The following is a 13258-nucleotide window of genomic DNA, read 5'->3' as shown; positions in this document are numbered from 1 at the left end:
ACGCTCACAGCTGCACCTGTTTGCTTCTCCCCCTTCCCTCCCTCGTGAAGCTGTGGGGAAGGGAGTGTAAAGAAATCAACGTCGTAATGCGTTGTGAAGGAGACCAGCGTTCTTTTAGAACAACGACTTCATCGCTTGAAGACACCAAAACAAAAATGGCTAAGAAAGCCCGAATTGGCATCTAAAAATGCTTATATAGTTATTTCCCTTACAAACCCGAGCAACGCCGGGCGATACTGCTAGTACAATATATAAATTTAAGAATGCCAATTATTGGCAATTTTCCAGAATTTCCTTATCCGAAAACGGGGGTTTTTGGCAAAAAAATAAGGAAAAAAAATGGGAGAAAATGGAGGTAGATACGGGGGGAAGTCTTTCCTTCTTTTCTTCTCTAGGCACAAGGCCCGAAATTTTTTTAGATCGACCACCGTACACAACTTGTATTTAATGTATCGACTCCGAAAGGATGAAAGGAAAAGTCGTCCTTGGCGGGATTTGAACTCAAAACAGACAGACGAAATACCGCATGCGCACAATCATACTTCCGTTTCCGTCATCAGCTGAAAAGTGTTCTTGTCATCAATATTTTGTAATATTTACAATTACACATTTATAATAACATGGCTCAACCACCACACACACACTTACAACAACTTCATCCTTTATAAAGAAGAAGATTTCCCTAAGTATTAAACTCGGAAAATATTCAATGTTTTTAAATTCAATGTTTTTAAATCTGTAGACGATCGTGTCGCTTCTGTGTTTTAGGGAAGAGAGACATCTTTGATTTGTGCGGGATTTGGCTGCTATTTCTAGCTGCGGATGAGAGACGTTCACGATCTGTTCGAGATTTGGCTGCTATTTCTAGCTGCGGATGAGAGACGTTCACGATCTGTTCGAGATTTGGCTGCTATTTCTAGCTGCGGATGAGAGATGTTCACGATCTGTTCGAGATTTGGCTGCTATTTCTAGCTGCGGATGAGAGACGTTCACGATCTGTTCGAGATTTGCCGAAATGCTCGAAATTTCATACGAAATATCTTACAAACTATAGAATTTTCTCAATAAAGCCAAGAGAAAATGATGTTTTATAAACACATTCTACCAGTATACGAAGTTTAAAAGTGTTTAGTTACCTAGAAATTATGTTACAAAGTGCCGTTCAAAAGGAAAAGATCCTTGGCTGCTATTTCTAGAATTATTTCTGCATTAGATTTCCGAATGGGAAATCGGTGTCAGATAGTTGATTCGGTCATTGCTGTTCGTGACTTGACACAAAGAAACTATATTCTTAGTGAGATTCGAGTCATAACAAATAGCATGACATCGATTATGGAATTCCTTGCGTCTGTGGGACGAATACGAAATTCATCCGAGTGCTACAACGACTGGACGTTCCTGACACCGAGGAAAGGAACGTCCGAAGGAATGATGTGAAAACGTCCGGCTTGCAGGCGCAATCACAGTTTAAGAGAAAATCCATTAGACAGTATTATACTGCTTAATTCACCACTTCAGAAATGTCTTTTATGAATTCCATAAAATTCAGTGTATAGTCGGTACTACTAGCGAACAGGGGTCCCGGTGCGCGCGCATCCACGCTAGCTACACGTGACTAGTCGATCCTACGACTACATAGCAAAGTAAATAAATAATTTTTTTTTAAACAAAGGAAATAAAACACAAAGTAAGGATCGACTAGTCACGACTAGCTAGCGCGAGTGCCTGCACCGGGACCACTCTTCTTAAGTAGTACCTATCCATGATTTGTGCGAGATTTGGCTGCTATTTCTAGAAATGTAAAGAGAGATGTCTTTGTTTTGTGCGAGATTTGGCTGCTATTTCTAGCAATGGAAGAGAGATGTTTATGATTTGTCCGAGATTTGGCTGCTATTTCTAGCAATGTAAGAGAGATGTCTTTGTTTTGTGCGAGATTTGGCTGCTATTTCTAGCAATGTAAGAGAGATGTCTTTGTTTTGTGCGAGATTCGGCTGCTATTTCTAGCTATGGATGTTATTACCTGCTCTTCTGCAGTTTAATCCAAATAATCTTACACAATGTGAAGGTGTAGCTGTGGTTTACAAATATGTAAGCTACACACAAGATTCTGGGATGTAAATTTTAATACATTAAAAAGTTCAGTTGTTCGGGTAAATGCTTATTTCTAAAGTTTATCTCTGTAGAAATGTTGTCAATTTTCCACTGTTGAATCTGTATTTTGAAAGCAGCTTCTTTATCTTACACTGTTGTTTCTTTATTAGTTCAGAATATCGGATGACATTGGAATAACAGAAGATCTATTCTCAGTATTTATCATCTTTTGAAACTGAAAGAAAATTCTATACAAATTCTATAACACTTTCTATATATATGCTGTGAATTTCTGTGAAATATTTGTTCTAATCTGATGTGATTAGCAAAAGTTTTGCACATCACTGTCTGCAGTGCCGAGAAGATGAGTTTGTGTGCTTGGATACATTTACATAAATGTTATTAGAGCAGGGAAACAATGGAGAGAAAATCAGGAGTGGAAGTATTTGTGAGATTAAACGATAAGAAGAAAAACAAGAAAAGTATATTTACATTGTGATTTGAGAGAAATAATAATGGAAAAGAGTGAGAAAATTATAGAAATAGATAGAGGAGAAAGACCGTATCACTGTGATGTCTGTGGTCAATCATTCTCTGCAAATAGTCAATTAATTACTCACAAACGTATCCATACAGGGGAAAAGCCATATCACTGTGATATCTGTGGTAAATCTTTCATCCGCAAGCATGACGTAACTAGACATAAACGTATTCATACAGGGGAAAAGCGATATCACTGTGATATCTGTGGTAAATCATTCTCTGGAAGTTCTGCCCTAACAATACACTTACGTATTCATACTGAGGAGAAGCCATATCACAGTGATATCTGTGGTAAATCATTCTCTGGAAGTACTGCCCTAACAATACACTTACGTATTCATACTGAGGAGAAGCCATATCACAGTGATATCTGTGGTAAATCTTTCTCTGGAAGTACTGCCCTAACAATACACTTACGTATTCATACTGAGGAGAAGCCATATCACAGTGATATCTGTGGTAAATCATTCTCTGGAAGTTCTGCCCTAACAATACACTTACGTATTCATACTGAGGAGAAGCCATATCACAGTGATATCTGTGGTAAATCTTTCTCTGGAAGTACTGCCCTAACAATACACTTACGTATTCATACTGAGGAGAAGCCATATCACAGTGATATCTGTGGTAAATCATTCTCTGGAAGTTCTGCCCTAACAATACACTTACGTATTCATACTGGGGAGAAGCCATATGACTGTGATATCTGTGGTAAATCTTTCATCCGTAATAATGACGTAACTAGACATAAACGTATCCATACAGGGGGAAAGCCATATCACTGTGATATCTGTGGTAAATCTTTCTCTGGAAGTACTGCCCTAACAATACACATACGTATCCATACAGGGGAAAAGCCATATCACTGTGATATCTGTGGTAAATCTTTCATCCGCAAGCATGACGTAACTAGACATAAACGTATTCATACAGGGGAAAAGCCATATCACTGTGATATCTGTGGTAAATCTTTCTCTGGAAGTACTGCCCTAACAATACACATACGTATTCATACAGGAGAGAAACCATATCACTGTGATATCTGTGGTAAATCTTTCATCCGCAATCATAACGTAACTAAACACAAATGTATTCATACAGGAGAGAAGCCATATCACTGTAATGTCTGTGACAAATCATTTTCTCAAAATTCTGACTTAAATAAGCACATTCGTATTCCTACTGGGGAGAAGCCATATCACTGTGATATCTGTGGTAAATCTTTCTTTGAAAATGGTAAATTAACTGCACACAGGCATATTCATACAGGAGAGAAGCCATATCATTGTGATATCTGTGGTAAATCTTTCTTTGAAAATGGTAAATTAACTAAACACAAACGTATTCATACAGGAGAGAAGCCATATCATTGTGATATCTGTGGTAAATCTTTCATCCGCAATAATGACGTAACTAGACATAAACGTATTCATACAGGAGAGAAACCTTATCATTGTGATATCTGTGGTATATCATTCCCTGATAATAGTGGCTTAACTAAACACAAACGTTTTCACTCAGGCGAAAGACCGTATCACTGTGATATCTGTTGTAAATCATTCTCACAAAATAGTGACTTAACTAAACACAGACGTCTTCATTCAGTAGAGAGACCATATCACTGTGATATCTGTGGTAAATCATTCTCACAAAATAGTGGCTTAACTAAACACAGACGTCTTCATTCAGGAGAGAGACCATATCACTGTGATATCTGTGGTAAATCATTCTCACAAAATAGTGGCTTAACTAAACACAGACGTCTTCATTCAGGAGAGAGACCATATCACTGTGATATCTGTGGTAAATCATTCTCACAAAATAGTGGCTTAACTAAACACAGACGTCTTCATTCAGGAGAGAGACCATATCACTGTGATATCTGTGGTAAATCATTCTCACAAAATAGTGACTTAACTAAACACAGACGTCTTCATTCAGTAGAGAGACCATATCACTGTGATATCTGTGGTAATCATTCTCACAAAATAGTAACTTAACTAAACACAGACGTCTTCATTCAGGAGAGAGACCATATCACTGTGATATCTGTGGTAAATCATTCTCACAAAATAGTGGCTTAACTAAACACAGACGTCTTCATTCAGGAGAGAGACCATATCACTGTGATATCTGTGGTAAATCATTCTCACAAAATAGTGGCTTAACTAAACACAGACGTCTTCATTCAGGAGAGAGACCATATCACTGTGATATCTGTGTAAATCATTCTCACAAAATAGTGGCTTAACTAAACACAGACGTCTTCATTCAGGAGAGAGACCATATCACTGTGATATCTGTGGTAAATCATTCTCACAAAATAGTGGCTTAACTAAACACAGACGTCTTCATTCAGGAGAGAGACCATATCACTGTGATATCTGTGGTAAATCATTCTCACAAAATAGTGACTTAACTAAACACAGACGTCTTCATTCAGGAGAGAGACCATATCACTGTGATATCTGTGGTAAATCATTCTCACAAAATAGTGGCTTAACTAAACACAGACGTCTTCATTCAGGAGAGAGACCATATCACTGTGATATCTGTGGTAAATCATTCTCTCAAAGTTATAGCGTAACTTCACACAAACGTACTCATACAGGAGAGAAGCCATATTATTGTAATGTCTGTGGTAAATCATTCACTAAATGTAGTAATTTAACTGCACACAAATGTATTCAGAGAGAAGAGAAAGGAAAAGACTAATTTCTAATTGTTTCTTCGGTTCTTTTTCTTAATATTCCTGTTTTTCATGTAATGGAAATTACAATTCTGAAAATAAAGAATTTCCCAAAATTCCAGTTTTTTAATTTTGTCTTTCATACCTTTTCACACAAGCCTCACTTCCATGCTCTTTTCATTTCCCATGATGTAGGGACCCCTATACTGAAACTTCTCCTCCTTCAACCCTACACATTGTTCTTTGTTGAATACCACTTCCCCAATTTACTATATATATTTATTTGTTTTTTATTAGCTTTTAGATGCTTCTCAAATATGTTAATGGTAGCACAAGTCATGGCTTTTTCAAACACACGGATGCAGTAAAGTTGTCAAATATATACATAAACAATGACCTCCTGTACAAAATGGAAGAAACCACAAGAGAAGAATATTCCTCATAACAATAGTTTAGTGCCCCACAACAGACTGTCTACTCATAACCTACTTATCGTTGTTTAAATTAAATTTTGCAGAGATAAGTGTTTGAGGGTCTAGACTACAATTACCTTACTAAAATTGAGGAATGAAATTTTTTGTATGAGATTCTGACCGTTCTTGACGCCCCCCTCTTTTTGTGAGGCTCATAGCTCAGCTAATTAGGAAGAGAGAGAAACAGATGCAGTTTGGCTTTGTGTTATGTAGAAGCACTACTGATGTTTTCTTCTTTGTAAGACGAGTACTGAGAAGGATTTAGTAAAAATTAAACCTCTATACTTGACATTGAGAAAGCCTTTGACAGGTTCCCCCACTTCCTTATTCAGTGGTTAATGCAGAAGCTAGGGATAGAGTTGTTGGTGTGAGCCATACAAACTGTGTACAGGGATGCTGTCAGTAAGATGAAAGTTGGTAATGTGTGTAGCAATGGATTTAGTAAGCAAGTAGGAGTTCCCGAAGGATCAATTCTCACTCCCCTCTTATTTATCATAGACCTTCTAGCCATAGCAGAGGAATTTAAGACTGGATGCCCTTGAGAGCTCCACTATGATGATAACCTTGTTCTTATAGCGGAATTTCTACAAGAGTTAGAGAATGAATATAAGGTGTGGATGCAGCGTCTGCAATTGGAGGGCCTTAGACTTAATTTAGCAAAACCCATAGACCTAGCATGTAGGAAAGCAGACAAGTCACTAATTTCTTCAAGGAGATGGCCTTGATTGATATGACTTGATTCTTACTGGATTGACTTCATTCTTACTTGAAAATGAGATACTTGTGAATGTGAAGTCTTTCCATGGTGATGAATGTACAACTCAACATAGGTTAGTGGTTTGTGATTTGAAACTTAGAGCTAGAAGGTTTCCGAGAAATAGGTCATTCCAGAAAACGACAATATATAAATTCAAACACTCAACAAAAACAGTAAGAAATTTTGTAAAATTCTATTTGAAGCATTTAAAATAGAGATGTATAGCATATTGGACAACTGGAAGTCCCTACAGGACAATCTACTGAGGGACACAGACAGTTCATTCAAATAATACCAAGAAGTTTTTAGAATATTTTAGACGTCTGACGTTTTTCGCATGCCTTCCAACAAATTATCGGCCAAAGTTGAGGTCCCCAGGAACAGAAAGATGGTAACAAGAGTCAGCTACCGTGGTTTCTGTAAAACCCACGCACGAGATATATTTCCATTTCCATCTTGACATTAATTGAATTGTTGGTTGAATGAATTTCTATTCCTTAACTTTTAATACATTTCTCATCTATTACAAATGCACTTATAACAACGTTATCCTTTATGAAACTTTTCCGTGAGTATTTCATCAGTAGACGTTCAGTATTTGACTTTTCGATTGGTTGTGTTTCTCCAATTTTTTATGTATCAGAGATGTCTATGAATTGTACAAGATTTGGCTGCTATTTCTAGCTATGGAAGAGAGTTATCTATGATTTAAGCGAGATCTGGTTGCTGTTTCTAGTTATGGAAGAGAAATCACTATGTTCCGTGCCAGATTTGGCTGCTATTTCTAGCAATGGATGAGATGTCCATAATTTGTGCGAGATTTGGCTGCTATTTCTAGCTATGGAAGAGAAATGTCTATGATTAGTGCGATATCTGGCTGCTATTTCTAGCTATGGATGAGAGATGTCTATTATTTATGCGAGATTTGGCTGCTATTTCTAGCTATGGAAGCCACATCCTCCATCGTTGCCGTGTTTGTTGTGTTTTGAGAAATATTCTCAAATACACCCCAACCGCTGAAATGTTGAGAAACCAATACTTTATTATTATTTACCGAATGTTTCTTGGTACTAGTCGCGTAGACTGGACACGGTGCGCGCAGATGCGCATCCGCGCTAGCCCGTCGTAGGTAGTCGGTCCTACAGCGACCTGCGTATGCAAATGAGCTGATTGGCGCAACACTGCAAAAACTAAGTTAATAGCGAGCCCCTACTGGAGCTTAGGAAATATTTTCCAACGATATACGGTGTATATTATTTTAAAGACAATTGCGTTTTTTTTTTTCGTTACAAAACAATTAGAAGCATTGAAAAACATTTCTTTTTTCAAAGTAGACCCCTACAGGCGACAATTCACTTGTGTTTCCTTTGAATAGCTACGGCAAACTTCGTTAACCATTCAGCTATGCTCGTTCTCTTTCAACTGGAATTTAACCCCTGACCAACCCTAAATTATTAGACATTCTGGTCGTGGCCATCCCGCTTTGTTGTAAATCCAATACTGCATTGTTCAGTTTGACTTTAAAACAAAACTCGGCTGCTATTTCTAACAGCTGAGTGGAAGATATCTCTTGACCGAAGTTGTACAAGGTCTGTGTTTGCTCCTTGTTTTCAGTTTCTCCAAAGACCCAACTGAACTCTCGTCTTTAACTTCAGCTGAACAGTTCCCAGTCCCAAGACTGCCCTGGTCGTGCAGACCTGATCAAAGGAGTTTACTTTTAACCAGACGTAAAGTAACCCTTTGGTTACTATAAGTTTACATTGAAGAGAGTTGGTCGTTGACAGGAGCCTCATAAGTTAACGCAGGGAACCATTTCATACGAGGCAACTAAATTCTGACCCCACCTTGTTGTTGGCTTGTCACCAGGAACCGATTTCCCTGTTGAAGCCTACAGTAAAATTACCTGGTTGGGGAGGGGTTAAGCCAATTTTTTAAAACCTTTTTTTTCAATTTTCATGCTGCAGTTTGCTGTAGCTATTCAAAGGAAACCCAAGTGAATTGTCGCCTGTAGTGGTCTACTTTGAAAAAAAAAAGGGTTTGACTGTCCTTAAGGTTGTTTTGCTTTTTTTTCAAAGCTTCTAATTGTTTTGCCAATCAGCTCATTTGCATACGCAAGTCGCGGGTTTGCGGCGATTATCGATCACTGAATAAAAGCACTATCAGTGATGCCTATCCGGTGCCTTTTCTTCAGGACTTTTCGAGCTCGCTGCATGGATCTCGCATCTTTTCAAAAATCGACCTGGTGCGAGCATACAACCAAATCCCAGTCGAACCTGCAGACATCTCAAAGACAGCATTGCTTACAAATTGATGTAGTGAAAATAAATCTTTAATTTATTACAAAACAACTTATGTATTTATTAATACATCCACACATCCACTACAAGAGTAAAGTGGCTTCCTTAATTTTTATTGTAAAATCAGTATAATTATTTTTGTCATGTCCCTGTAAGAGAACTTCCGGTTTAGTTTGCAATGAAGCCCATCTCTGCCACCGCATCCCACAGTTCGTTTTCCCTGTCTCTATATGTGTGTCTGTGCACGCATACATTCGTTCTCAACATGTTATTTGTTTCGACTTCATTCCCAATACCCTCCCCATCTATCGGTCCCTTTTTCTGGACTTGTGAGCCAGACAGGAAGAGAGAGTTTAACAAGAAAGAGGGGATGCCTGGTTATCTAGCCGGAAAGAAGATCAAGAGAAAGAGAGAGGCTGCTCAAGAAAGAGGGCAGGAACAGGTACGTTGCTGAAGACGAGGTGCGGTTATCCTGAGGGAGAGAGAGAGAGTTAACATGAAAGACGCCAGGAGCAATTGTAAAGAAGATAGATACATGGTTACCTGGCCATATTCCTACCGCTCTATGTCACGCTGGTGAGACCCATATTGGAGTAGGGGATTCAAGCCTCTTCTCCTTATCTCCAGAGATAAGAGCAAGAGAAGAATGGAGAGAGAGATTAAGAATGAGGGCAGAAACTGTAGAAGAGGTACATAGCCAGTCAAGGAAAGAGCAAAAGAGGGAGATTAGGGGACAACAAGAGAGTAGGAGAGAGAAGGCAACGAAGGACCAGGGTATACATGCAAGGAGCAGGGATCAAAGCATAGATGGGATGAGAGACTAAGGAACAGAGGGGTGTATATATACATACATACATGCATATATACATACATATATACATACATATATGTGCATACCTACATATATATGCATATATACATACATATATGTACATACCTACATCTATATGTTTATATACATGCATATATGGATACAGGATATCAAAAAAATGTTGAACACAATGAGAAACAAAAACATAAAAACAAAAATATAGAAACGATCTTTTTTTGTAAACAACAGAAAAAACCCCCAGAGAAACGAGACATACAACGCATGGAATATTCCCCTTCTTCAGTTGTCCCTTCTTCATTACTCCACACTTCGAAAGTAAGGACAGTTTAATAAGAAATTGAAAAGAAAAGTTCAGTTGTTTACTTCTAGAATTTCTCTCTGTAGACATGTAGTAAGAGTTGCACTGTTGCATGTCTGCTATTAAAATATCCTCTTGTATCTTATGCTGTTGTTTCTCTCTTATTTCAGAATATCAGACAACTGTGACATCAAAGAATTGCTTTCATAAGATTCATCATCAACATCTGTTATCTTTTAAAGACCAAAGAAAAACGTTACATGCGACAAATATATAAACTCTGTGAAATATTTCTTCTGAACGGAGATTAATGGCAGCGTTTCCCTACTCTACAGTCTGCAGTATGTACAAGATGAATTTGCTTACTTGTAATTAAATTTGGATGAAAATCAGAGTTGATGAGAAAATAGCTGTAAAACATTTGAAATAAATGAACAATAAAAAGTGAAAGAAGGAAATAAATTTATATTGTTCTGGGAGAAGAGAAAACTATTGAAACAATGGATAATGTTACAGACTTAAAGGATTCATTTATTATTTTGTTGAAGAGATGCAGAAAGTGACTGAAAAATCGTCATACCATTGTGGTGTGTGTAAGAAACCATTTTCTCTGGAAAGTAACCTTATTAAACACAAATGTATTAATAGAGGTGAGAAACCATATCCCTGTGATATTTGTGGGGAATCATTCTCTAAAAGGTTTAGTTTAACTGTCCACATACGTATTCACACAGGAGAAAAAGCATATCAGTGTGACATCTGTGGTAAATCATTCTCTAAAAATGATGGTCTCACTAGACATAAACGTACTCATACAGGAGAGAAGCCATATCATTGTGATATCTGTGGTAAATCATTCTCAGAATTTGGTCACTTAAGTAACCATAAACGTACTCATACAGGAGAGAAACCATATCACTGTGATATTTGTGGTAAATCATTCTCTAGAAGTAGTCTCTTGACTACGCATAAATGTATTCATGCACGTGAGAATCCTTATCACTGTGATATCTGTGGTAAATCATTCACTGATACTCACAACTTAACCAGGCACATCTGTATTCATACAGGTGAGAAACCATATCAGTGTGACATCTGTGGTGAATCATTCTCTAGGAATGATGGTGTCACTAGTCAGAAACGTGTTCACACAGGAGAGAAACCACATCATTGTGATATCTGTGGTAAATCATTCTCTGAATCTGTTCACTTGACTTACCACAAACGTACTCATACAGGAGAAAGACCATATCACTGTGATATCTGTGGTAAATATTTTTCTGAATCTGGTCACTTGACTAAACATAAACGTACTCATACAGGAGAGAAACCATATCACTGTGACATCTGCAGTAAATCATTCTCTAGGAATGATGGTCTCACTAATCATAAACGTATTCATATGGGTCTGAAGCCATATCACTGTGATGTCTGTGGTAAATCATTCTCACAGTCTGGTAACTTAACTAAACACAAACGGACCCATACAGGGGATTAACTATATCAGTGTGTTGGATATTTTTCTGAAAATACTCATTTAACTAAATCTAAGCACATTCATACAGAGAAGCTTTTATGACTGATATCTGTAGTGAATCCTTCTCTCAACTGACTTTACTAAACACAAATGTGTTCATACATGAGAAAGTCATATCACTGTGATATCCATTGTAAATCATTCTATATAACTGGTGCTTTGAATAGACACAAACATATTCATACACAAAGGAGGCCATACCATTGTGATATCGGTAGTAAATCATTCTATATAACTGGTGCTTTGAATAGACACAAACATATTCATACACAAAGGAGGCCATACCATTGTGATATCGGTAGTAAATCATTCTATATAACTGGTGCCTTGAATAGACACAAACATATTCATACACAAAGGAGGCCATACCATTGTGATATCGGTAGTAAATCATTCTATATAACTGGTGCCTTGAATAGACACAAACATATTCATACACAAAGGAGGCCATACCATTGTGATATCGGTAGTAAATCATTCTATATAACTGGTGCTTTGAATAGACACAAACATATTCATACACAAAGGAGGCCATACCATTGTGATATCTGTGGTATATCATTCTGTAATTTAAATACCTTAGTTACAAACATATTCATACAAGAAATCAATATAGCTGTGATATCCGTGGTAAATCATTCACGTGAAGGTTTCATTTAACTACTCATATATGCATTCATATGGGAGATAAACCATATCACTGTGACATCTGTGCTGTATCCTTTTCTCAAGCAAACGTTTTACATTCTCACAAATGTGTTCAGACAGGAGGAAAGTCACAGCATTGTGATGTCTCTGAGAAATCATTCCCTGACAAAATGGAATTATCTCCCCATTTAGCTATTCACTTAGGAAGTACAACTGTATTATTGGTCCAAATTCGTTACCTCACACAATGATAAACCTCTCAAGACAATTTTTTTATTCGCTGAAGCAATATCTACCCTCGACTCTTCCTAATCACTCATCTCATTTTGTTTCCCCATTTTGAAATAATCTTTTAAAGCTAAATGCTTTTCCTGATGCCAGCCGTTTAATCACCTTTTACATTCCATAGGCAGGGCATGCCATACATGTGCTGTAAAACCAAGATGCAGTGTTTGTCACAGTTCATTCTATGATAACTTATATAATCATCAATGCATTCTCAAAGGAAACAAAATATAATGCTATTATTTTACATATAACTACTACTGTGTCGACATAATTGTGGTAACTTACTGCTGTAGTATTTCTAATAAAAATCCTTTATTCACTACGCTTGTATGTATTCCATCATGCCTGCCCCACTCTTCCCCACCTGTTCCTGTAAATTATCCAACATCATGTCGCTTCTGTCATCCCTCTCTTGTCTACTGTGTCATCATTACTCTTCTGCTGCTTTGAATTCTCAGTCACTTCCTACTCCCCTATGTGTCTTGCATCATTGCAGGTTGTCTACTTGCCATATCTTCACCCTTCCACAATCGCCCACCCCTCCACCAACTGTCCCACACTTTTCTTCCCTCTGCTCCACTCATTCTTGTACTTTGAAGGTCAACTCTAACACCTCATCACCCCTATGTTTATCTCTTTCCATGAGATTCCTCATGATCCTTCCCTCCTCTTCTCAATTCAGCTGTCACAGCTTTACTACTCTTCTCTCAGTTTCTCTATCTCTCCCTCAGTCTGTTTGTCTCAGTCCGATCTGAGAATCTATTTGTCAGTGTCTGTCTGTCTTTCTGCCTTCTCAATTATATAT

At 37.6% G+C, this 13258-nt stretch overlaps 2 protein-coding genes across 2 annotated transcripts; both read left to right on the top strand.

The window, feature by feature from the left end:
- Window positions 1-2012: 2012 nt before the first annotated feature.
- Window positions 2013-11581, top strand: LOC118762019 (zinc finger protein 62 homolog). The gene is made up of 5 exons (XM_036500260.1): window positions 2013-3471; window positions 3724-4101; window positions 5276-5315; window positions 10785-10966; window positions 11219-11581. The coding sequence occupies exons 1-5, from the start codon at window positions 2607-2609 to the stop codon at window positions 11476-11478; spliced, it is 1725 nt and encodes a 574-aa protein (XP_036356153.1). The 5' UTR covers window positions 2013-2606; the 3' UTR covers window positions 11479-11581.
- LOC118762021 (zinc finger protein 723-like) lies at window positions 11581-12775 on the top strand. Its single transcript, XM_036500265.1, has 2 exons — window positions 11581-12174; window positions 12228-12775. Exons 1-2 carry the CDS (start codon window positions 11608-11610, stop codon window positions 12414-12416), a joined length of 756 nt encoding a protein of 251 aa, XP_036356158.1. The 5' UTR covers window positions 11581-11607; the 3' UTR covers window positions 12417-12775.
- The last annotated feature ends 483 nt before the right edge of the window (window positions 12776-13258 follow it).

The sequence above is a fragment of the Octopus sinensis genome, unplaced genomic scaffold (assembly GCF_006345805.1).
Source record: "Octopus sinensis unplaced genomic scaffold, ASM634580v1 Contig19388, whole genome shotgun sequence".
NCBI classification, from domain to species: Eukaryota; Metazoa; Mollusca; class Cephalopoda; order Octopoda; family Octopodidae; genus Octopus; species Octopus sinensis.
This window is presented reverse-complemented; position numbering and strand designations above follow the sequence as displayed.

What these genes read in the sequence shown, in the direction of transcription:
- LOC118762021 (XM_036500265.1), top strand. Translation starts at nt 11,608, where the DNA reads ATGTGTTCATACATGAGAAAGTCATATCACTGTGATATCCATTGTAAA. An exon ending in ATTCACGTGAAGGTTTCATT is followed by an intron (nt 12,175 to 12,227) that starts TAACTACTCATA and finishes CACTGTGACATC; the next exon opens with TGTGCTGTATCCTTTTCTCA.
- LOC118762019 (XM_036500260.1), top strand. Translation starts at nt 2,607, where the DNA reads ATGGAAAAGAGTGAGAAAATTATAGAAATAGATAGAGGAGAAAGACCG. An exon ending in TTATCATTGTGATATCTGTG is followed by an intron (nt 4,102 to 5,275) that starts GTATATCATTCC and finishes GTAATGTCTGTG; the next exon opens with GTAAATCATTCACTAAATGT. An exon ending in GCATAAATGTATTCATGCAC is followed by an intron (nt 10,967 to 11,218) that starts GTGAGAATCCTT and finishes GTACTCATACAG; the next exon opens with GAGAAAGACCATATCACTGT.